This window comes from Haliotis cracherodii, unplaced genomic scaffold (genome assembly GCF_022045235.1).
Source record: "Haliotis cracherodii isolate W230 unplaced genomic scaffold, xgHalCrac1.p SCAF_1, whole genome shotgun sequence".
Taxonomy (NCBI): domain Eukaryota; kingdom Metazoa; phylum Mollusca; class Gastropoda; order Lepetellida; family Haliotidae; genus Haliotis; species Haliotis cracherodii.
This window is the reverse complement of record NW_027266264.1, coordinates 3,205,649-3,232,904: the sequence shown is the minus strand read 5'-3', so window position 1 is coordinate 3,232,904 and position 27,256 is coordinate 3,205,649. Positions and strand designations below refer to the sequence as shown.

The 27,256-nt window shown below is 41.9% G+C and overlaps 1 protein-coding gene across 2 annotated transcripts in view; it reads right to left on the bottom strand.

The window, feature by feature from the left end:
* Positions 1-27,256, bottom strand: part of LOC139471471 (ADAMTS-like protein 4) — a 257,840-nt gene that overhangs the window by 111,940 nt on the left and 118,644 nt on the right. The window contains exons 3-6 of one of the 2 annotated variants that reach the window (XM_071253835.1): positions 9,777-9,895; positions 9,466-9,532; positions 6,857-6,959; positions 2,889-3,022 (exon numbers count right to left, since the gene is read on the bottom strand). In XM_071253835.1, the coding sequence (XP_071109936.1) occupies positions 2,889-3,022; positions 6,857-6,959; positions 9,466-9,532; positions 9,777-9,895 (423 nt within the window). The remainder of the gene's footprint in view (positions 1-2,888; positions 3,023-6,856; positions 6,960-9,465; positions 9,533-9,776; positions 9,896-27,256) is intronic. The other variant, XM_071253838.1, reaches the window with a different exon arrangement.

The window sequence follows — 27,256 nt, the reverse complement described above, 5'->3', positions numbered from 1 at the left end:
TCATGACCAGATGCTTCAACGGCTGGGCCATCCCACCGTCACTAATTACTCATGACCAGATGCTTCAACCACTAGGCCACCCCACCGTCACTAATTACTCATGACCAGATGCTTCAACCACTGGGCCATCCCACCGTCACTAATTACTCATGACCAGAAGCTTCAACCACTGGGCCACCCCACCGTCACTAATTACTCATGACCAGATGCTTCAACCACTGGGCCACCCCACCGTCACTAATTACTCATGACCAGATGCTTCAACGGCTGGGCCATCCCACCGTCACTTATTACTCATGACCAGAAACTACAACCACTGGGCCATCCCACTGTCACTAATTACTCATGACCAGATGCTTCAACCACTGGGCCATCCCACGTCACTAATTACTCATGACCAGATGCTTCAACCACTAGGCCATCCCTACATCACTAATTACTCATGACCAGATGCTTCAACCACTGGGCCATCCCACCGTCACTAATTACTCATGACCAGAAGCTTCAACCACTGGGCCACCCCACCGTCACTAATTACTCATGACCAGATGCTTCAACCACTGGGCCACCCCATAATCACTAATTACTCATGACCAGATGCTTCAACCACTAGGCCATCCCATAATCACTAATTACTCATGACCAGATGCTTCAACCACTGGGCCATCCCACCGTCACTAATTACTCATGACCAGAAGCTTCAACCACTGGGCCATCCCACCGTCACTTATTACTCATGACCAGATGCTTCAACCACTGGGCCACCCCATAATCACTAATTACTCATGACCAGATGCTTCAACCACTAGGCCATCCCACGTCACTAATTACTCATGACTAGATGCTTCAACCACTAGGCCATCCCACGTCACTAATTACTCAAGACCAGATGCTTCAACCACTGGGCCATCCCCCCATCACTAATTACTCATGACCAGATGCTTCAACCACTGGGCCATCCCACCGTCACTAATTACTCATGACCAGATGCTTCAACCACTGGGCCACCCCATAATCACTAATTACTCATGACCAGATGCTTCAACCACTGGGCCATCCCACCGTCACTAATTACTCATGACCAGATGCTTCAACCACTGGGCCACCCCATAATCACTAATTACTCATGACCAGATGCTACCACCACTGGGCCATCCCACCGTCACTAATTACTCATGACCAGATGCTTCAACCACTGGGCCATCCCACCGTCACTAATTACTCATGACCAGATGCTTCAACCACTGGGCCATCCCACGTCACTGATTACTCATGACTAGATGCTTCAACCACTAGGCCATCCCACCGTCACTAATTACTCAAGACCAGATGCTTCAACCACTGGGCCATCCCCCCATCACTAATTACTCATGACCAGCTGCTTCAACCACTGGGCCATCCCACCGTCACTAATTACTCATGACCAGATGCTTCAACCACTGGGCCACCCCATAATCACTAATTACTCATGACCAGATGCTTCAACCACTAGGCCATCCCTACATCACTAATTACTCATGACCAGATGCTTCAACCACTGGGCCATCCCACCGTCACTAATTACTCATGACCATATGCTTCAACCACTGGGCCACCCCACCGTCACTAATTACTCATGACCAGATGCTTCAACGGCTGGGCCATCCCACCGTCACTAATTACTCATGACCAGATGCTTCAACCACTAGGCCATCCCACCGTCACTAATTACTCATGACCAGATGCTTCAACCACTAGGCCATCCCACCGTCACTAATTACTCATGACCAGATGCTTCAACCACTGGGCCACCCCACCGTCACTAATTACTCATGACCAGATGCTTCAACCACTGGGCCACCCCATAATCACTAATTACTCATGACCAGATGCTTCAACCACTGGGCCACCCCATAATCACTAATTACTCATGACCAGATGCTTCAACCGCTGGGCCATCCCACCGTCACTAATTACTCATGACCAGATGTGTATTGATACTATTTCTCATTTTTGAGTAAGAGAAAGAACATTATTTCACAAGCAGCGCTGTGTACAATGCTTGAAGGAGAAAATTGTACCGACTAGTCTCTAGCATTTACACTAGCCCTTGGCTCACGAGCAGTGTAGGTGTCACACAGCAGTGTACTTGAAGACAATACAGTGCTTTAATGCGACTGTGGACATAGGGGACATTCTGATGAAAGCAGTTGAATGTTAACCAGCCATCTTTCAACATGAGATAATGCATTAATCCTGTTCATCCTGTGACGGGAATCCAAACATGGACCTTGTGATAGGAAGTCTGACACCTTGTCCACATGACCAAAGAAGTTAACCTCATTGGCAAGCTGACAAGGTAAGGATGTCATCTGTGGGATGATTCCACACCCTGCTACATACGCCTCCATCAACAGAAGGCTTGTCCTGGGTATTGAGATATATTTTTTTCAAACTTTATATGAATGTGCTCAGCCCAAAGTTGGGCATGAAAGTAGTGGCCATGAATTGTTTTAGTCCCTTGATGGGCCTCGATACATGAACCTTCTGGTCAGAGGTCAGACGCCTTGTCCACTGACCAAATAAGTTAATACTGTCAGTAAAGTGACAAGGTAATGATGTCATCTGTGGGATGAATCCACACCCTGCTACATCTTGCACAGCCACAATAATGTTGCTAAAGGATGGTAATCTTGTTTCTTACTTCAAGTGCAGTCATTCATGTCTGCATCAAACAAGAATATTAAGACTGTAAGTTTTCATCAAACTATTATAGCCACCATATTGAATAAAATTTGTGAGTGGCTATAGGAAACAAAGAAGATTTTATGATTTCATGTCAAACATAAGATATAAGATAGAACACATGTTCTAGACAGTCGTTATATGTGTGTGGAATGCGTTCCTACCAGACATCGGCCCTGTATACAGATGGCTTCCTGGTCCAGTTTACACGGTGTTCCATCTTCTACAGTTTCCTGGAAGCGGGAGTAGTATCGGACCGGACCCTTGGCCTTGCAGGCTAGTTCACACCGACTGTAGGCTGCGGACACAAGACACACAGATAAGATGCACGCTCAAGTGCTGCTGAAGCTGACATATCCCCGAAATAAATCTATGTACAAAGTTAAACATAAATCACCATGAAATACTCATATCCCAGCTTATATGACATGTTTGGTCTTAGTCAAAGTCATTGCCATGGAAACTCATAACATAAATTTTTCAAAATTCCCAAACTATAAAAAGGCACCAGTTCACCACCAGACCTATTTATGTGCCAAGTTTGGTTAAGATATCTCTCATGGTTTTTGAGTTCAGCTCTGGAACTGAAACTTGAAGGACAGAGGGAGGGACAGCACCCATTACTATATCCTCCTTCCACTTCGACACAGGGGGTAATAATTCTATAAAAGAATCCTCAAGTCTCTTAAATCCTAGAGCTGAAAAAGGGATAGGAGTGATGAATGTTTTGTGGAATATATGCTCTAGGGTCTGTAAGAGAGACTAGTCCAGATGCTGCTGCTGCTGCTGCTGCAGATGATGATGATGATGATGATGATGATGCTTGCTATAACAAGTGTGGTCACCTGGTCCATATTAAGATTCTGCATGTATCACCCAACAGTGATCTTCAGTTCACCCCTACAATGTTTAGTTTAGTAAGGTAAAATCACACAGGTATGAATTGGTCATGTTTACAATAAACGTGACAGAAGGAAACACTCAGCTGAGACATGATCATGACAAAACAGCACTCACTCACTGAGATGTGATTTTCTGGATTCTCTGTTCAGTACTTTATCAGTACTCAACAGACTGTGACATGACAAGTCTCTAAGGCAATAATTATTAGTTTAAATAATAATTGAATTTCTTGATTATTTAAATAATAAGAACAGGTTGTCCCTATAAGAGACTGGAGCTTATCTAGACTTGCCTATTTTTAGGATAGAATTACTGTACACCAATGGACTCTCCATGCAGTACAGCCTTGGAGCAAGGCTAAATGTGAGACCCTGTACCACTGGAGCCGCATGGATTGCCTAATTCAAGGGAAGCAACTCTTACCAACTTGGCAATTTCTTCCACACAGAAAGAGTGAACAACTTTTTCCCCATTACCTAAACAGCCCTTTAACATTTTAATTATTATTAAATATTGAGAGCACAAAACACATGTATGACATTTCAAAATACGGGTGTTGAGGTTTTTTCAATTATCAAAAATCTGACAAATATGTTTTAATGATTTGTTTATTGTTCATTTATTATTCGACCTTTGAAAGAAAAACAAGCTGCTTAAATTGTTCCTCATTAAACTGTACACTCTGTTTGAAGTTGTTTTTACTAGTGGGATTTCTTTTACATTTTCTCTCTTTCATGAAGAATTTCATGGGAGAAACAGACCAAGATATCTGATCAAAATTTATGAATTTTCAACAGGAAAAAGAAAGATTGAAATCATCCCGAAACAAAATATACAATATCATGTGAATATAGTTCAGAGATACATTGTCTAAAATATTCTGCTATTGAGCAGATATGTTTAAACATACCGGTACCAGTTTATTATTTCATTCAAAGAAATACTATGATTTATAGCCTTCCCTACCTACATCAGGATCCTACCTGTAGACACACCTACTTCACTTCTTTATGATACCAAGTCAGCGAGCCTGACCACCCGATCGATCTTGTTAGCCGTCTCTTACAAGATGCATGGGACGCTGAAGACCAGTTCTAACCCTGATCTTCTCAGGTCATAGCATATCTTAGTAAAATCATATCAGTCTAACATGGGAACATCCCACCAGGGAATACTAAAGCTGAATCAGGCTATCAACATTCACCACTTTGGTGAACGAATATGGTGCTTACAAACCAAGAATCATAGTCAGTTCTCATTTGGGATTCAAACCATGATTATCAAATCCTTGCACACCAAGGAGATGCAGCTCTGCACACCGAGGAGATGCAACTCTGCACACCGAGGAGATGCAGCTCTGCACACCGAGGAGATGCAGCTCTGCACACCGAGGAGATGCAGCTCTGCACACCGAGGAATGCAACTCTGCACACCGAGGAGATGCAACTCTGCACACCGAGGAGATGCAGCTCTGCACACCGTGAAAATGCAGCTCTGCACACCGAGGAGATGCAACTCTGCACACCGAGGAGATGCAGCTCTGCACACCGAGGAGATGCAGCTCTGCACACCGAGGAGATGCAACTCTGCACACCGAGGAGATGCAACTCTTCACACCGAGGAGATGCAACTCTGCACACCGAGGAGATGCAGCTCTGCACACCGAGGAGATGCAACTCTTCACACTGAGGAGATGCAACTCTGCACACAGAGGAGATGCAACTCTTCACACCGAGGAGATGCAACTCTGCACACCGAGGAGATGCAGCTCTGCACACCGAGGAGATGCAACTCTTCACACTGAGGAGATGCAACTCTGCACACCGAGGAGATGCAACTCTGCACACCGAGGAGATGCAGCTCTTCACACCGAGGAGATGTAACTCTGCACACAGAGGAGATGCAACTCTGCACACAGAGGAGATGCAACTTTGCACACCAACCAATATCTGTGGAGTGAGTGAATGAGTATGGTTTTACACCGCTTTCTGCAATATTCCAGCAATATAATGGAGGGGGGGAGGGACACCAGAAATAGGCTTCACACATTGTACCTATGGCATGTGGGGAATGGAACCCGGATCTTCAGCTTGAAGAGCAAACGTTTAAACCATGAGGCTACCCCACTGCCCCAATATCAGTGGAAGGCTCTACTGAGTTTCAGATTATAAAAGAAAACATATGTATTGAAACTGAGCCTGACTGACTTAATTATCTTCCTCATGTTGAGTACATGCACACACAGCGCAACACAGACCTGGGCCGTGAAGACTCCTTTAATTGTGCAAGTGGGCCTTGAACTTCAATGTCCCCTACCGGTAATACTTTGTGACAAGTTAAAAAACAGCCTGAGTTTATGTGTTGACTGGTAGATAGTGAATAGCCAATTGTTGTCATACCACTGTTATATTTGAATAGGGCTTTGAAGATTGAAGGACAGAAGAAGGCTACATCCTGTTGTTGGGTGGCACATGAAGGGGATGCTGTACGACCTGTCGAATGTATTGACCTTGTGCAGTACACACAGCTCTCAGTGGACACTGTGTCAGGTGGGAGTGCAGGTAGCTGCAATGGGAATGAATAACTGAAGACTGTACACACGCGCCACAGTCAGCAGGTGTGAAGTGCTGGAGAGACCTGCCTTGTTGTAGTGTCTGGGAGTGGGTGTTGGTTACATCGTCTATGGCAGCGTTACACCTGCATAGTAGTCAGTGAAGGAATGGATGGATGGATGGATGGATGGATGGGATGGATGGAAATGAATGAATGAATGAATGAAGCTGAAAGTGTGAATGAATCTGAAAGAGTGAATGAATCTGAATGAATTAATGAATCTGAAAGAGTGAATGAATGAATGAATGAAAGAAAGAATCTGAATGAATTAATGAATCTGAAAGAGTGAATGAATCTGAAAGTATGAATGAATCTGAAAGTATGAATGAATGGGTGAATATAAGAATGAAATACAGAGATATGCTGAATGAAATAATGAAAGAATGAGAAAGTTTGGTTTTATTTCTGCTTTGAACACTATTTCAGATATCCTCGCAGGCCAGTTTGATGTGGGAGGAAAGCCCAAAGTGATGCCGGTGCTAGACCTTTTCTACTCTTATCAAAACATGATCAGGGTGAAATCTGTAATAGCATGGCAAATTGCAGTGCCTAGATGCCAGTCTGTGCCTGAATGAATGAAAGGTATAGAATGAAAGCATGAATAAATGGTACTTACGATTAATAAATGCATCCCAGTAATATCTTTTCCCTCCGTAGTATCGTCCATTGTATTTTTCACACTCTGTGGTTCTATGGTCTTTATAATGTGCTGTACAGTTCTGAAATAAGGAGTATCATGTTACAGGGTACATATCAATAGCCACAGTTCCTCAAAACTCAGGTTGCTGGCCATGTGGAAATTCCTTGTACTACCAAATCAATATTCTGGATTAAAATCCGTTATTTCAATACTTCATTACAGAAGCTGAAAGTGTAGTATCACTTGGTTACATAGAGTAATTGAAAAGATTCTGATGTCAAAGTGAAGTAAGAGCAAAATACGAAAACTACAAAAATATGAACTGGAACTACCTGACTGACAGAATGAAAACTTACATACACATGTTGGACAAACACCTCCATATGAACCTGACTGAACTGGGCTTTGATATACTGTACCAACTCCACATAAATGATAGACTTGAATCAACATAGCTCGTGTGTATTCCCATGTTTCCATGTACTCACAGGTGAACAGACAACTGATCATTTTATAAACAACACTTCACACCCTCACTGGTGGACAAAACAATAAATGAAAAACAATTTGTTCTTGAATTTTGGATGCAAACATATTTTGTTAGTATCTACAGGGGTAAACAAAAATGACAGTTTCTGAAAATATAGTAATAAAACTCAGACACGAAATCCAGAATATATAAAAATGAAACGACCTTATAAAATTCAAGAATCTGTGACCTGTAATTATATATTCCAGACTCAATATAAAAATAATGTTCATTTTATACATCATTGAAAACTACGCAACATAAGGTTATGACCATAAACTATATTATTATTTATATGCACACATCTTCTGGCCATGATAAAGAGTAATGGCTTTTCCAAGAGCTATATCGCCTGTTGGATTTAATCCTACAAAAAACACTTCTACATTTCTCCTTTTTATGTAGATGGCTATTAAACAGCTGGGGTACAGATGAATGCCATTATTGTTAAGATTTCTCTGTCTGACTTTCACACAAATGTGGTTGATGTCTTTGCATGAAGTAATTGTAGCCTTGCTTGCTTTGATAGGTGTACTAGAGGGAACTTTATACCTCATACTGTGTCTTTCAATGTTCACTTAAGCCTTTAGCAATATAATGACGGACATAAAGATTATGTCAACATTTGCAATAAAAGTCTTGATGTTTGCTTTGCTGTAAAGTTTGTCAAGCATTATAGAGATGTGTGGGTAGTGGTGCTCATTCTGATATCTCAGCTGTCATGAATTAAAATTTTTTTTATGGATCTCATTTAATTTTGGATGACTGTTTCAAATATTGGGAGTGAATTCTCAAATATTTTTATGTCCTTAATAAAGTTTCCTTGGTAATACATGGATCATATGAGGTCATTTTCAACTTTAAAACATTCAAAAGAAGTATGCATCTCAACTTGAGGCTATGACCGACTCCTTGGTCTAGTGGAAGAGCGCCTGCCTGGAGAGCGGAAGGTTCAGAGTTTGCTCTTGGTCATGTCACACCAAAAGACGTTAAAAGACGGTACTTGTCGTTACCCTGTCTGGCACTCGGCATTAAGGGGACTGGTTGGCTTGGAATCAGCTGGTATACTGTGTCTGAGTGGGGTATTCATGTTAAACTGCAGCATGGTATCTCAGTGGACTAGCACTACAAAATTGGCATTCGTCCGGACTAGTACAAGCAGACACACATGCATGCACGTCGCTATATAAGTGCAATAATCTTGGCCACAACGTATATCCAACTTCACCTCACCTCACCTGAATGTTGGACAGTTGTCAGATAGGATGCTAGTCCCAAGAAAAGAAATACCGGTAATATGCTTTGATAGTTTCCACAATATCTGTTGCAATATGAAGCAATCACTGAGTCAGCTTGCTGTGAACTGTAATTTCAGTTATATCACAGCATGTCACTTTGATGTCAGAGGCAGCCCGAAGTGATGCAGGTCTTAGACGTTTCCCAATTTGGTGAAAACAATGAGGGCGTGGTGCTGACAAACCCAGAAACAGAGCCTGGCCGATCCTGCATTCAAACTCTTCCTCGCCGAAGACCCGGGTTCGATTCCCGACACGGGTACAATGTGTGAAGCCCATTTCTGGTGTCCCCGGCCGTGATATTCCTGGAATAATGCTAAAAGCGGCGTAAAACCGTACTCACTCACATACTTCTCTTCATAGATGTTGGCACGTCAAAGGGATGTAACTCTGCACAACAAACTGTGGTGCCTCAGACGACTGCCCCGAACCAATTAGTGATTTATTGATGTTTGTTGCGTTGATAGATATTAATAGAACAAAAAGTAGCTATTATACTTTATGTTGGAAGGCATTGTTCTATGTCAGTCAGAAAAGGCAGCCTTGACGATTGTGTAGATTAGTAGACAGTGTTGGGTTGTTGAGTTGTTCAGTGCGTCAGGTCAAGGGGACATGAAGAGGTTTTTTTCTCCAAAATTGCAAGCAACACATTGAGTCATGTGATATCAAAATGATACTTTCTCTCAGTGAAAATAATATTTAATCAAGTATATTTGTATTGATGAAACGTATGCAGTGTTATTGAGATTGGTTATACTTACATGTTTGCAAACTTTATACTGTTTATCTGGACCATCACACGAGGATTTGGGTGAACCTGATGACTGCCTGTAAAAAGAAGAAATTGGCAAAAACAGGTTTAGAATCGCATACACAAAGTAATTGTCATCAAATCTGCCCTCCGTAATTAAAAAAACATTTTGAAGTTGGAAACAATTATCAGACTTATGCTTAACTCTTTCACAGGGTAACTTGGCTGTTCCAGTCACCTCCCCTGACACAACCTGAAGTGACCATTCTGTTTCAGCCATCCCTTAGTCACAAACTGAGGCAGCCAGTCGGCTCTACCCACCTGCCCAGATGGTGACACAGCCTCTTCCTGTATCTAATTCCTTGACCACAGGACACCGAGCAGGCTGACCAGTCCGTCCAAGGTCCCCATCTCTTGCTGGCTTCAGAGGCATCCTCCTGCTGAGAAGAAAACACAAATAAATAAACACGCAAATAAATAAACATGTGCAGTCAGATCCAACGATAAACACGCAAATAAATAAACACGTACAGTCAGATCCAACGATAAACACGCAAATAAATAAACATGTACAGACAGATCCAACGATAAACACGCAAGTAAATAAACATGTACAGACAGATCCAACGATAAACACGCAAATAAATAAACATGTACAGTCAGATAAAACGACTTGTTTGTTTGTTTCTTTGTTGTATAACGCCGTACTCAGCAATATACCAGCTATATGACGCCGGTCTGTAAATAATCGAGTCTGGACCAGACAATCCAGTGATTGACATTATGAGCATATATCCACGCAACTGGGACACCATGAAATTCATCAACCAAGTCAGCGAGCCCGACCACCCGATCCCGTTAGTCGCCTCCTACCACAAGCATGGGTTGCTGAAAACCAATTCTGACCCTCCCTTCTGGGTGTGAAGCACGGTCATATTGCTAAAATATTGCTAACAGTGGTGCAAACGCTTGTCACTCCTCATTTTTTCAGATTGTCAGATGACAGAATTTGTGATCACTCAACCTTATGGTATCAACCTGTTGTTACCCTGTCAGTTGTTATGTAACCTGTTTTCAGAATCTCAGACTTCTAACCCTCCTCCCGCAAGAGATGCTCAATACATGAACTGTTCTCCCCAATGGCATTTTACAAGACTCACCCTAAAGAATCGACTATAAACATGCTATAATGGTATTGTGTAGATAGCAAAACGCCTCCGAGAAGAACTAGTATTGGGCGTTCCATGGGCTTGCAGTGAGGCAAGCGTGGGTTGCTGAAGAATTATTTTACCCTGGATCTTCATGGGTCAGATCAAACGTTAAAGACACAAATAAATAAACATGTACAGTCAGGTCAAAAGATGTCCTATATGAGTATTTGTGACAATAAACATGTCATGTCATTCATGTGAATAAGCCGTCTTCACTTGTACAGGCAAATGTTATTCTTAATTTGCACCAATAGAAATGACGTACTGTTCCTTCGGGTTGATATAACTTTCTGCTATGTGAACGTGTATTTGGGCAATTTCCAATGCTGATTGGTTAGTTGAACAACAATGAGGTCATATTGCTGCTATGGTGATGTCAATACGATATGAAGTCACCCATGACGTCAGCAATTAGTTACGTTATCAGAACATTTGGTTGGCTTTCTTTGTACTTTCTTTGGTTCAAAATTTCATACGTTTTACTACCTTTTCATTTAAAACTTCCCCTGTAACCAATCCCTGTACGTCCACGTAGCCCTTGTGAATTTCTTGATGTGTTGAACTGTGTACGTATCACGAGTTATGCATCTTCATAATTTCATTCTATGGTGAAGCCGTCATCATTTATTTCCCATTATTTATCTTCATTTCTCTGATTAGTAAATAAAAGCGACAAAACCCTTTCCATATTCCTTAGAAATATCTTCCAAAAACCGAGTCGATCGTACGATTCCGACTATATCATGAGCGTGTGTCAATGAATCACTATCAAAAAGTGATGATACCAGGTGTTTGCGAAAGGTTGTGGTATCCCGCCCCTACGGTGACACCCGTCACAAACACATGCAATCCAAGTCAATTATTCACCTGAAAAAAATCCGGGAATATATGGAACACGTCAATATAGGGAATTGTATCGGATATATTTTTTGTCACTGATGAGTCAAATTTGGAAATGTCCTCTACATGTCTAAAGACAGTTTTGTAAAGTTGTATTTGATTCTGTGAACACATCCCGCGAGTTAAACCGTACACAATTAAGAAACAAACATTACATGAAAAAACAAGTCAGGCATAATTCATTCATTGATACTACAGGTTCCAAATGCCACTTAAAGGAAAATGGCGCTCTAAAATTTCGATCAAACCTCTCCAGGAGATGAATTGGGTTAATGAGTTAAAGAGGTTGACGCCGCTCTGAACTTTATTTCCGTTACACGTGATGTGAGAAACGTGATGCCGTCGTTTACCACTTTGGCGCTACCGTGAGTACGGTTATAGTGTTGACAAACCACTATCAGGGCGAATCTGGGATTCGAACCAACAAACGCAGATCCTGGCAAGCCAAAGGGACGTAACTATACAAAGAATTGCCGCGCTTAAACGACTTGCTCATCCTACCCCGCTGAAGATGAAGGGCAGAATAGGTTATTGATGTTGAAGCAGTTGTGAATCTCGTTTTCCATTTTTCTTTCATCTTGTCAACAATACTGCATGGCCAGAGTGCCAGGAGGGATGGGGAATCAGTGGGGAGGCCCAGGTAGTTGCTCACACATTATAAGATCGTATGATGTGACTTGTCTAATATGTTCTACTTTCACAAGTACCCGTGCATGCTGCCAACTGGAGGTGTACGCACAGATAGGTGTCCAACATGATCCAACTTCTATAGCTTTTGAAGCAAGTGTCTACTTATGAACTAAGACTTTCAAAGAAGTGATATAATCTTGCCACAACACCATCTATAACAGCAATACCTATCGTTTACAATGACCTGAAGGATTTTCATAGTTGCCATTCCTCAAATAACCTTGCACATTTACACTCCATTACCACGTTGCTGTTAACGTTCAGTTTCTCAATGTGCTAAACACCTTGGAAGTGTCACCTAATGAGGGCCCCGACCGGCGCTGTGGAGTAGCCCCCCTCGCAACGCCTAACCCCATCTCCTCCAGACTTGCACAACAGAAACCACATGCTCGAGCATGGTTTCACGTTCACAGTATCTGACGTCACAGTTATTTAACGTTCAAGCACAAACCCAAATAATGATCCCGGTTCGCACGAAATAAAACCTAAGTCCAGATGGATTTTACAATGGCGAAATTTCGGACATGACGTCTCATTTCGTTCGATCTTTTAATTTGTATTTGTACTGTGTTTGGCTATAAAGGCAAGGCTCACTGCTATGGTTCTGGTGTAGAAAACGTAACCCTATCACCCCTTCTTTCATTTCCTGGATATCGCTTGTAAATACAGGGGGCACGGGTGGCCCAGTCGTCTAAGGCGCCGCGATTCGATGTGAAGAGTTGCGTCCCTTGGGTACGCCAGAAACCTATGATTGTGGGTTCGAATCCCGGTTCGACCCGATTATGTTCTTGGTGTGTCAACACAATACCCATGCTCAGTGACCTGCATCACTTCGGGCTTTCCTCCCACATTAAGCTGACACGCCGTGATATTACTGGAATACTGTTAAGGTGAGGTGAGGTGAAATTTGGTTTAACGTCGCGTCCAAGATTATTGCACTTATATAGCAGTGTGTGTGTGTGTGTGTGTGTGTGTGTGTGTGTGTGTGTGTGTGTGCGCGCGCGCCCGGGGATCGAACCCCGGACCTTCCGCTCTCCGGGCGGACGCTCTACCACTAGACCACGGAGACGGTCGGAAAACTGTTAAAAGCGGTGTTAAACTCAATTTATTCACTCACCGTTTATACATCCTGGGACTATGTGCATTTATGATTTTCCTGATTTTTTTTTGTCTAAAGCAAAATGCCACACTAAGCCTCTCTCTTCTGCCTTAAGGTAACAGAAGGTAACCCGCCCATACTCCAACATTAACATGCAATAGTCGGACAGCAAAACACGGATTCCGGAATCTGAGACCACAGCAGATGACAGACAGGCGACTGAGAACAGGATGTCACAGCAGGTATGCATTTCATTTGTAACGAAACAGCGCTGCGCACCTAAGGCAACAGTCAAACTGGCACCTTCTATTCGTAAGAGGGAATTGCTAACATATATAATGGAGCCATATAAACAACACATACTTGTTTGACTCGTTTTGCATTCTCATCCTCTACAGCTTCACTGTTTGTCCTATACAAAATTGTTAAATATTTGTTTTGAAGATGGAGAAAAGTAGGACGGATGTACGTTTGTTCTGAAGAGGGTACATGTATTTGCAGTGAACATCTACTCGACACATAGATGACAGTGAAGTACTCTGGTCAAACAATGCACCACTCACCACTGTCACAAATCAAACGTTACATCAGTGTTTGAGCACTCTCGGTCTGCAGAGATATAGGCCAGTTTTTAAACAGGCAAGTCCAAAACGCACGTTAATCTGCACCTGATGCGATTATCCATACAACCTTTAGTAAGTTCATTCATGTTTGGACACAGTTAAACTACATGTGATAAATTCATCAATTTTATTTTTACCGACCGCTCATGAGCGCAGCCCGGAAGTTCAATTCATCAATTTAGTTTGGGTCATTTTTGAAACATTATCCGAATTCATTCTTAATCTGGAGAGATATTCAAATATTCCAGTTTCAGAATCGTCTACTCCTTTTGCCAGTGCCTAGTCAAACAGAGATAAACAACTGACAGGAGCAAAAGCCAAGGTTTCGTGAGGTTCTTGTCAAGGAGGCGCTGGCGTATGTGTTTTTACCTACACAGGTTCATGTGTCTCTCAACCTTGGTGCGGCGTGATCTTTCGTCTGTTTCATTGTCACTGATCTAACTGAGGAGCGGGTAATGTTTCTTCAACACGTCCTTGCCTTGCTTAATCTACGACCCATACGTCAACTCCGAAGTGTTGTCTTGAGATCCACGTAATGATTACGGCGTTAAGTGATACTTTTGTTAAAAACTATGTGCGTATTCTAAAAACAATGCCCGCGTAAGTGACCCAAGCAAATGAAACCAACACAAATCTGCACGTCTTAATGGCAAATATATGAATAGCATTACTGTTTATTTGTTTTGTTTGTAAGCCATACCCTGTTCCGCCTGGAGCCTGTTAAAGGTATTTGCTCTCGCGTAGGAATACGAGTTAGGTGTGTAGAGAAAGTAACTCCACATGATCGTTAATATGGTTGATTTGCAACACAATATGGATATATCCACGGCCAGTGCTAGTTATCGGCAGTATTTACTGGTGTTAATAACAGCACAATGACTACCTGTATTGTTATTAATAAGATCCTCGAGTGACACGCCGGAAGGCCTGTATGTGATTTGCGCATGCGCGAAAATGCAAAGACCGTTAAATACATGACATACAACCAAGGCGTTAACGTACGTGTTAAAATGAAACATTGTCCAGGAAATGTACTGCGGACTAGGAAACGAGTAATGATAGGATTTAAAGAAGTGTATTTTTTCCATGAGCTTACTCAGAGAATACTGCTCTACCATAAATATTTCGTACCTGGAAGGAGCACTGTCTTCCAGCTTAGACCTCGTGTGTCATGCGCAGACATACCAACGTTGATGCTCATGAGCTGGACCCTTACCGATTACAGGATAGAATTAATACGCATCCGTGGACATTTCCTTCACTACAGCCTTGGAGCAAGGCTAAGTCACTGGTTATATTCCAGCTGGTAAAATCTAGTCGATATAGCGTCTGCCCGGGGTGGGAAGCTTGGGGGTCGACCCCGGCCGCGTCATACCAAACGACGTTAAAATACGGTACTTGTTGTTACCCTTAAACGAGAACTGGTCGTCTAGCATCATAAAACAGGCATCAATCCGGACCCTACAAGCAAGCATGCACAAGCATGCGCATCGCTATAATAATGCAATAATCTTGAACGCGACGTTAAACCCCATTTCACCTCACCTCCAAATAGCAATGGATGTTACTGAAGAGTCATATATACACGTGAGACCAGGCTCGATTATTTACAGACCGCCGTCATATACCTGGAACATTGCTGAGTGCGGCGTTAATCAACAAACAAACAAACAACGTCAATATTTACAAGATAACAACGACATGGCGTTCGCGTAACACTATAGGCAAACTTAAATGTTATCTCATGTGGGGACTCGAAGTTGAAGTTGCCCTTGAAGAGCTGGACTACCAACCGCCCCTCTGTCTTATCATTGACCACATCCACGGTCAAAGAAACATATACTACTCCACTTTTGATAGGGATATTTTATATCTATCCATGGTACACACAACCGATGTCAAGTGTATATTTAAGTGTATCTGACATGTCTGATTGTCCCTATCAAAAGTTGAGTGGTACATATTATTATCATTAAGGGTTACAATTAATCAAGGCAATTGTTAAGTGATTAGGACGGAGCACTGTGAAGTCTTCTACATTGTAATAAATTATTCATTTTTATCATCCATATATTGTAAGAACCAATCTCGATGACATGTGCTTCCAAAATATTTTCGTATATTAAAAGACCCTTGAAGATTCGGGGTAGCATAGGTCTTCAGCAATCCATGCTTGCCGTAAAGGGAGACTATGCTTGTTGTAAGAGGCGACCAATGGGATCGGATGATCAGGCTCGCTGACTTGGTTGATGCATGTCATCGATACCAATTGCGTGGATCGATGCTCATGATGTCAATTACTGTATTGTCTGGTCCAGACTCGATTATTTACAGACCGCCGTCATATACCTGGAATATTGCTGAGTGCGGCGTTAAACAACAAACAAACATATATTAAAAATATTAATCACACGTTGGCCATCCTAGTTTAAAGACTAAGACGCTCTAACAGTGTCCAACTCTGATCTTATGGGATGCGTATCATTATTACATTAACTGTTATTCCTAAAATGTATAAGAAACAACGATTACCTACCCCCTGCACGGATTGCAATGCATATGACAGGGTTGTAGAGTAAACCCGTCACCATATATGACCTGCTGTAATCTACGACTGGGATGGCCCGCTGAGAGGGCAAATGCCACACACAGACAGACAATGGCTAAGTTTGGTGTTGGGCTTATGTAAGGACCCCTTTCTTTACAAATGTAAACACTTGTACCCTTAATTACATCTTCCATCAGCAAATGGTACTGTTTCTCGTATGTCTAGCCGTTATCCTTATCATACCTATACAGGTGTTACAACATGTTTAAGCGTCCCTTTGTTCAGCGAGATGAAGTGGCGGTGTGCTGGCAGTTAAATATTTTAAGGATAATTCATATAAAATACGTCCCAAGTCCTGAGTGGATTAAGTTGGTGAACACTATGAGCATAATACATACATTAGACCCGGGTTAGATGAGGCCAATATTGATTGTCTGGGGTGGCCAGACTCCACGTGTCACCGTGCCCCGGGGGTTAGAATAGGTCTTCAGCAATCCATGCTTGCCGTAAAGGGCGACTGTGCTTGTCGTAAGAGGCGACTAACGGGATCGGGTGGTCAGGCTCGCTGACTTGGTTGATGCATGTCATCGTATCCCAATTGCGTGGGTCGATGCTCATGATGTCAATCACTAGGTTGTCTGGCCCAGACTCGATTATTTACAGACCGCCTTCATATAGCTGGCATATTGCTGAGTAAGGCGTTAAACAAAAAACAAACACGATGCCCCGTTGCGGTGAGAGGATGCTTATTTTGTCATCAACTGCTTGTTTGGTCCCGACTATTTGTAGGCTGCCATCATGTTCAAGCAGCGACATTGCTGATTACAGCGTATAACAAACAAACAAACAAAACAAACAAATAGCATAGGCGACACGATAAGGAAACTCCATTCCAGAACACAACGCTATTGTAATCATCTAATCCCATGAACTCGATTAATTTTGTGTGGAATAACCCTTCGCATCATGTTAATATAATTCTAAACACATTAGTATGTGTCAAAATGAACATACCATTGCAATGTATAGCTACATGTACCTACAGGATGTGTCGTCGTGTGTCTATGTCTGGAAGTGACGGAGATTTACTACCGTGAGTTTTATATATAGAGGGTTAAACAAGCTTGGCGACTTGTGGAGAATTTTGAACGGAAAACGACCTGACTACCCCATTTCCACAGTGACGGATCACTGATCGCTGACGCTTACTTTTAACGCTATTTTATTGTCCAGGTGAGACCTTCCGGCGAATGGTTCTGCCAGGACAAGGGTTCGATGTCGAGCAATATTCCAGTAGCTCCAGGCTTTGGTGTCTACATTTCACAAACTTTTGAGATACAATCGAGCATGGTCTTTCTACCAAGATTTCAAAGAGCGTCATACGACTCTTGCACAGAAGTTGTTTGATCAAGGTCACAACACCCAAGGCCCCAGTAAAGCTTTCAACAAGTTTTATGGTAGACACGTCGAGGGCATTACCAAATTTGACGCATCAGTGACAAAAATATGTCCGATGCAATTCCCTATTTTGATTTGTACCATGTGTTTCCTGTTTTTTTTTTCAGGTGAACAGTTGAGTTGCCTTTGCATGTGTTTGTGACTGGTGCCACCGGTTGGGCAGAATACGCTCATCTTGTATCATCACTATTTGATAGTGATTCTTGAGCACATACTCATGATATAGTCGGAACCATATATATAGGATATGAGAAGGGTTTTGTCGCTTTATTTATCTGATGACCTCTGCCAGACGCAACAGCAACTATAGATGAACCAATTAGATCAGATACTAATCAAGTGTGGACACCAGGCATTTAGATGCGATAATAGCCTGCATGGGTGACATGGTTTTAGACTACTACATAGCTTCAGGCGCTGCCTCGCTTCTTCATCTGGGGAATGAGGGAACAGTCACTGAAGAGATGGCAACAAGTATTAACGATCATAGGTAAATACGCTGTGATGGCGCTTGGCACTGTGTACCGAGCACGAAGTTAAGCATCCTCTGTCTGGGTGTTGTGTGGGTGACCGTGTACGGCCGCGTTACTCCGGAGACTTCCTGTCTAGTTAGTGAGTGAGTTAAAATTTAACGTCGCATCGGCATTAATTCAGCCATATAGCGACAATCTATCTATCTAGGGTAAACGTCCTGCCCCACACGTGATGTCTCCTCAGGCACATGACCTTAATGGATAACTGCCCCTGCTCACCCGACAGTGAATGGATACACGGTAAAAGAGAGGGTTATGTGACTAAAACCTTCTCGCGCCTCACACTGCTTCAGTTGTATACTCCCCAGGGAGCTGAGAATGAAAATCGAGTGAACACTGATCCACTGACCGCGGTAATAAGATCTAACATGATCTAAGCGCAGTTATACATTGAACTTTGCGCCATATAAATTCACATGATATCATCTCTTAACCCTCACAATTTAAGGCACTTATGCTCCAGACAAGACCGTAGTATGATGAATTCAACCGACATCACGTCTGACTGGGGTTCATTCACGATTTCTATATGTCGTCAAGAACGTACCACCGCCCAGTTTAACTGAAGCAAAAACAACGTCTCACAGGGCTCGAGGCTGGACAAGCGCCATCTCATCGGTCATTGCTGTTGTTGCTGCTGTTGCTGCTGCACGTACCCTGCCGTTGGTACTGTTGTTGCTGTTGTCTGACTGAACTCTAGAAGGACAGCCATCCAAGTTGCAAGCTACCCAAATGACACAGAGCTATATGTATATCCCCGCTATGTCATGCAGCATGTCAAACCTGCCTCAAGTCAACTGGAACTGTGAAAACAGCCGAACATTTCAATATTGTTTGTTTTTGTGGCCAAGAAATATGTCACACTGACTTTCTAAAAATATGTGACCGTATTTCTTTCTTGTCAAAGTTAGTAACTAGGACTGCCCATGCATCTCTTGTTGGCGGATTGTGAATGCAGAACCAACATGCATGGACTTGCTTGCTTTATCTATTCTAACTCGTGAACAGAAACACCCGGGAAACTCTCTCTCTCTCTCTCTCTCTCTCTCTCTCTCTCTCTCTCTCTCTCTCTCTCTCTCTCTCATTGTCATGTTTGAAAAGGGCTCGCAATCGTCCCATTTCTGTTCAACATGTCTTGAGACCAACACAAGTAACAATGACATATGTTTCTCAGTGTGATAACATCCGCCAAATTAACAATGTCCGACCTGTATTATGGCAGGGGCGAACGCCTGTTCCACATGCTCAGATATGTGTGTTAGACTACAATACGTGCCCAGATATGTGTGTGTTGCAGCAAACTCTTCTTCAGCGCTTGTCCCATATTGTTTGGATGCAGACTTAAGCTACATAAATGCGTATTTGATGACAATAGGTTATGTGTGGTAGTTAGTTGTTAGTTTGTTTGTTTGATTTTCTGTTCTGTAACGCCGCACTCAGCAATATTCCAGCCATATGACGGCGGTCTGTAAATATTCGAGTCTGGACCAGACAATCCAGTGATTTACATCATGCGCATCTACGCAGTTGAGATATGAAGACATGCATCATCAAAGTCAGCGAGCCTGATCACCCAATCCCGTTAGTCGTCTCTTACGGTAAGCATGGGTTGGTGAAGACCAACTCTAACCCGGATTGTCACGAGTAGTAGTTAGGTACATTGTCCTACATTGCCTGTTTTACAGTAAGGTTCACTTTATGTGTTTGTTTGTCGTTTAGCGCCGCAGTCAACAATATTCCTGATACATGACGGCGGCCGCGAGTACATAATCGAGTCTTGACCAGACAAACCAGTGCTTGACATTATTAACAACGAGCAACGCCGTCGGAGTACGATGACACAATATATAAACAAAGTCTGTGAGACCAACGACCTGGTGCATTTAGTCGCCTCTTAAGACACGAATATCCACGGGGGATGTGATGAGTGCAATATACAGGTGCAACGACGTGTTGGACAGCGATTTGACATTAGTTATTTGAAGGCATTCTGATTGCATTGTTTTCAGTTCTACAATAGTAAGAAGTGGAACCTACAATATTACCTGTTTCTACCTCTACAAATAATGTCAGAATACCATATGATAATGTCTTTTATGGCCAGTCATTCAATAGACACATTCCGGTGTCATCACTAATATCAGTGATCCATTCATATACGTTCCCCTATTTCTTTGCCTGTTACGCTCAATGGAATGTGTTTCGGCAGATAATCGACGCCGATTATTCACTGGCGTTGACGTTTTCTTTTTATACCGAGTTAAAGACGTGTAAGACGTCAACAAAACACATGCTCTCGTTCGTGGTAACGACGGCGTCTTCAGAAGGGCTTGTCCCACTTACTGGTGGTGCTGGAGAGAGTTTGACAGCATATGACATAGCTGATACACCCCCCTGGGTGGTCCTTGGTATCGGCCTGTGTGATTATGCGTATACACTGAAGAAATAATGCATCTGTCTCAGACACAGGCACACGCTCTGGTAATGAGCTTGAATACTGTTAGGCTACGCACCTTTCACACAGAATAAATGATGTAAGGTTGTTAAAAGACGATTGATGTATACACCTTCGTTGTCAAATCAGCTGTGAAATAAAAATATTCGTTATGGAAATATATTTCTTAAAAGTTTTGTAGGTCGAGTTTTAAAAACAATTTTACACGCAAGGAAGGTTTATCACTTTGGGCTTTACGCGTCCCATGAGGATTGAGCAGTTACTGTGCCATGACTTACCGTAATAGCACTTTGTTTGTGATACGGAAAGCTGTAATATATTCATAAAATGACTTGGCCTTTTTGGCGGAACGTCCGATAGGAATTTCAGTTGATGTTAGAACCATAAAAGGTAAGGAAATCTAGATTAGATCAAAAGGCGAGTGTGGGTGTTTTTTCTTTGCATACATATTATTCTTTAATGTTGATGAAGTTTTGATTACGGGTTTTATCTGTCCTGGCTCCTACATAAAGCAGCTCTTAAATCCTTATCTCCATCAGTAAATCACATCACTATCTTTATGCAACGAAATTATGTTCAATTTAACACGTAGACAGAATTAAGCAGGACGTGATGGATCGTGTTTCATAGGCAGAAAACAAACGTAGAACACCAGTATCTGAAGCCGCATCAAAGGCATCTTAACAATTTCGATTCGCGGATAAAGAGATTAAACAAATCATCTTAGCCTGTGTTTCGACATTATCAATGTGTACAGTGAACTGTGTCGTAATTAGCATCAACTGGTATTTGTCATACAAACGTAGTGACATCCCCAATGAAAATAAAAGAAACAAACCCCTTTTTATAGGGGTATCTGCTCAAAGGAGTCCATTATGCGATTCCGACTATATCATAAGCATGTGTTTTTAAATCACTATGAAATAGTGATGATACCAGATGTTCGCGAAAAAGTGACCGGTGGCATTCTTCACAAATGCATGCAAAGTCAATTACATATAGTACAAGTCAAAACAGGAAAATGCGTTAGGCATTATATTTGGTTACTGATGCGTCATATTAGGAAATATTCCTCCACACATCTACCATAACACGTTTGAAAGCTTTACTGAAGCCTTGAATGTTGTAATCCTGAACAAACAACTTTTAAGCAAGTGTCATATGACGCTCTTTGTAATCTTATCTTTGAAAACACACACAGTTTAACACGTCATAAACTACCCTCCCACATTAAACAGTCCTGAGAATGTTGCCGTGACAATGTGATGATGTCGCATTACATCAATACAGCCAAGTAACCCACATCGCCTGGAACACGGCGTCTGGTTTACACCGAGCTGTCAAATACAGAGTATAAAAGCGTTCAAAAGGTTTAAACACTTTAGGAGATGTTCCGTTTCTTAATATTTTGGCATGGCAAGTAATGTCGGATCCCGTGTGCTGGAGGAACCTAACTGTTCACAGTACAGGGATAGGTTATTACTTGTAGCTAGCTAACCTAGGTCGAACTGTGTCGGCAATTCTTCTTTGTCTTTCTTCAACGACCAGGGCATTGTTCATGCAACTCCAATTCTTGAACATAGTTTTACCATTGTTATTGTGATAAGATCGCTGAAAGGACGGGGTCCTGCGGTGACTGAAGGAATGGTGTCTAACACCACGTACAACCATACGGGAGTGATATCTCGACGGCTTGTAAACAGCACGATCTGGACCCAGGGAACCAGTAACTGAAAGCATGATCAACGATCCCTGCTTTCGGGATAACATGACGTTATGCTAACATGACTTTATGCTAATATGACGTTCTGCTAACATGACGTTATGCTTACATGACGTTATGCTTACATGACGTTATGTTTACATGACGTTATGCTAACATGACGTTCTGCTAACATGACGTTCTGCTAACATGAGGTTATGCTAATATGACGTACTGCTAACATGATGTTATGCTAACATTACGTTATACTAACATGGCGATATGCTAACATGACGTTCTGCTAACATGACGTTATGCTAACATGACGTTATGCTAACATGGCGATATGCTAACATGACGTTCTGCTAACATGACGTTATGCTAACATGATGTTATGCTAACATGACGTTATGCTAACATGGCGATATGCTAACATGACGTTATACTAATATGACGTTCTGCTAACATGACGTTCTGCTATCATGACGTTATGCTAATATGACGTTCTGCTAACATGACGTTATGCTAACATGGGTTGCTGAAGATAAATTCTAACACGGATCTCCACGAGCGTGCTAAATGAAGAAAAATCAGGTTACCCGTCTGGTTTTATTAATACAACCACACATTATTCCTAAAATCGGGTACAAATATCTTGGTGGTGCTCCTGTTTCCACTGTAAACCCATGTGGTCGCAATCTCTTGACGCAGTTGGATTCTTGTAACATAATTCTGCAGGTCTTCCCTTGCTGGCCAGGGGCATGCGATGATCGTACATTAGATAGGATAACGCCGTCAGTGCATCCCCTTCTCCTGCAGTGTAACAGTACTGGAAACTGAGCGTGCATCATTATTATGGTAATTGCACGTAAACCAGCGTGAATGAACGTACCAGGTTACACGTTGTCTTGTATGGAATTTGTCAAGCCGATCACTGCGGGATAGTGTCTCCACAGTATGGACGCTGATAATAGCTAGCTCCGTATCTCTCCGCTGTTTTATTACTCTGTAACAAGCCGTGAAATTGTTCGCATGTGTACATATTCTCCGCGCCCTGGGGACGACATCGGGGTGCAGTTGCTGTCAAAGTCCCAAGTTATAGTGGAAAGGCCATGGCAGTAACGCTCAGGTGCGGTTTTCCATAGCTGAGGTTTATTGTACTGGTATTTCTTATCGTATACGCAGCCACCAGGCTCGTGTTATTGATGTGTATTGGTAGACAGGTGCCCAGTTCCGGGTAACGTATGATATGTATCTTTACGGTGAGCGAGTTGGGGTCTTCACGCTGCTTTGGACAGTAATTCTGTTATGTGACGACACCTCAGCTTGGTGAAGAACATGAGTGACACGGGCTATATACGTTACCGTATTGGTAATGGCTTGGCAATGGTACATCTGTACTGATGGGATCTATACTAATATAGTGATAATCTATAATGATTGACCTATAAGGATAACGTGATACTCGATGATGGACTTATACTGTTATCATGATAATCTACGATGGACCTATACAGATATCGTGATACTCTATGATGGAATTATACTGATATCGTGATAATCTATGTAGGACCTATACTCATATCATGATAATCTATGATGAACCTATACTGATATTGTGATAATCTATGATGGACATATACTGATATCATGATAATCTACGTTGGACCTATACTGATATCATGATATTCTATGATGGACCCATACTGATATCGTGATAATCTATAATGATCGACCTTTAATGATATAGTGATAATCTATAATGATGCATCTGTACTGATATCGAGATACTCTATGATGGGCCTATACTGATATCAAGATAATCTATGATGGACCTACACTGATAGCGAGATAATCTATGATGGACCTATACTGATAGCGAGATAATCTATGATGGACCTACACTGATAATGGACTATTGTCTCCTATTAAACGAATAATAACGTTTCCCCGTATGAAACTGACGCATTGCCTTTGTGCAATAATGGTAATATTGATCATACACATTGAGTTATCAAACAACCAAACTGTTTTTGAATTACCCGAATTAATCTGGCCTGGATTGTCAATTGTCCGATTATACCACCTCGACAAGGATTGTCTACCTTCACGTGTTAGCCATGTAGATCATACAGGTTCAGTTCTATTTCTATTACTTTTTGCAGTTATATTACATCGAAGTTCAAGCAGTTGGAGATGCACGGCATATCAACCTGTCATGAGTGTGATACGACCGTCACGTCTACACGCTGCATCAAGACGTACGTCTACACCGGTGGTAAGTCGTGATGTGTCGCGTTGTTGTTCGGTTATTTGTAATTGGTTTTAAATCCTCCTTTAGACAGTCGTTGTGTGTAAGAAAGAACCGACATTGTGTTCGCCGGGAAACATCGGTCCACGTACACTTAGCTATTCATTGATCTAACACACCGTTCATGTTTCGGTTTGCCACAACAAAACTGACTTGTCACCATGATGTGATGCTTGTGTCCGGGCTAGCCCGGGACTGGGGCATCATGTCGCTTTTCCATCAAGGTAAGCAGATATTTCTCGATTAAATTAAAACGTCAAACCTGTAGGGTAGTGCTATTCGTCACGTGAAAGGGGCGGGGCCAAACAAAATGGAATCATTCAGAACCTATGACACCAGGTGTTCACCGTCCGTCGTTAATAAGGTCAAGGTCACCATTCACTTGGCCCACGAAAACTAAGTGTCTTTGGGTTTACCCGACAGGTGGTTTTGACAGAAAGTAATTCACAAAATCAAATATATTTCCAAACATATATCAGTTACTGCGGCCATATCGACATTAGGTCATCAATTCGGTACGTTTATAGGAATAGATATATATTAGTAACACATCTACCACTACAACCACACATGAGAGCAGACTTTGCTCATCCAGGCAGAAATTCTGATTCATATGCATAAAGAAACAGATCATCAAGAAGCTTAAAGGTAGCGCAATTGGTGCCCATGGGGGATGCCTACTTCTTGCCTAAATGTCTTACACCAAAATTATACATATATGTTTTCAATGAGGAAGTCAAGCATTTCACATATTTTCTCAGTAAACTTCACATGGCATCTGCTTTTTGACAAATTGCCCTGAACCTCTGAAGATAGATGTGTAACTATATCTATGGTCACCACGTTTTGTAACAAAAGCCCCATGGATCAAGGAAGGAGGTTTTACCTTATGTCATGTTGAATAGTTGTGTGCAAAATCAAATGTTTTGGCAAAATTGAACCTAGCTCTTTTCTGAGATTGTAAAAGGTCAAGCAAATCCTTTTAGTTTTTGAAAATCCACATGGTATTAATTCCACTTGTCTCAAAAAGTGTCTGTGAATGTAAAGAAAGTCCTCCCTTGATGGTACATTTGATGGAGACAAAGATTGTACATTTTTACACGGAAGTGATATAGGTAAACAATGGCCCAAACAATACACGGAGGAGAAACCGCCAAGCCATTAGTGGTATTACTATTGTTTTATATCTGGTAAAAGAAAAGAGTAAAACCAACATGGAGGTGGCTACTACATCGGCCTGTTTCATTGACGAATCAGTCAACATTGATTAATAGCTGTTGGATGACCTGCAAGAAACGCAGTGTGAGTCACCCAATTTTCTGTGGTAATATTATCCATATTGACCTAGAAATAAGAAACTAAGGGAATGGAACATAAACAATGGTTTGGTAGGTCAACAGTGACTGGTCAATGTGGTAGAGGACTTCCGCCTGACTATAGCTGTTTGGGCGTCAGGTCAGTTTCGATGTGTGCCACAAAACATGGTCATTCGAGTCCTGCATGATCGCGTACATAGCAAATTATTTAGTTCTTATTAGGAAATGGGAACAATACGAAGGCCTGATTGTGTGTTTTTTCTCTAAATAACAACAAATTTATCATTTTTAAAAGAGAATAATTTTATTTTTTTTGGCGGGGGTTGAAATTCTATTGCTCCAGATATACCCATGATTGGTCATTAAGATAATCTTTCATTTTAACACACCTTTGTAGTAAAATATCTTGTCGCCAAAAATGGTCAGTGAAATGACATTGATGACATGACCTATGGTATTTCATGACCTCTGAAGAACCCCATGGCCAGCAATGTGTTCACGTCATTTCACAGACATGGTTCTTTCTGAATGTGTACACAGGGGATATACAATATTCACAGGGGATAGACACTATACACGCGTGCGGGGGATATACAATATGCACAGGGGATATACACTATACATGGGGGATATGCAATATACACTATACTCAGGGGACATACACTATACACAGGGGATATACAATTTGCACAGGGGATATACACTATACACAGGGGATATACAATATGCACAGGGGATATACACTATACATGGGGGATATGCAATATACACTATACACAGGGGACATACACTATACACAGGGGATATACAATTTGCACAGGGGATATACACTATACACAGGGGATATACAATATGCACAGGGGATATACACTATACACATGTACAGGAGATATACAATATGCACAGGGGATATACAAAGGGGATATACAATATGCACAGGGGATATACACTATTC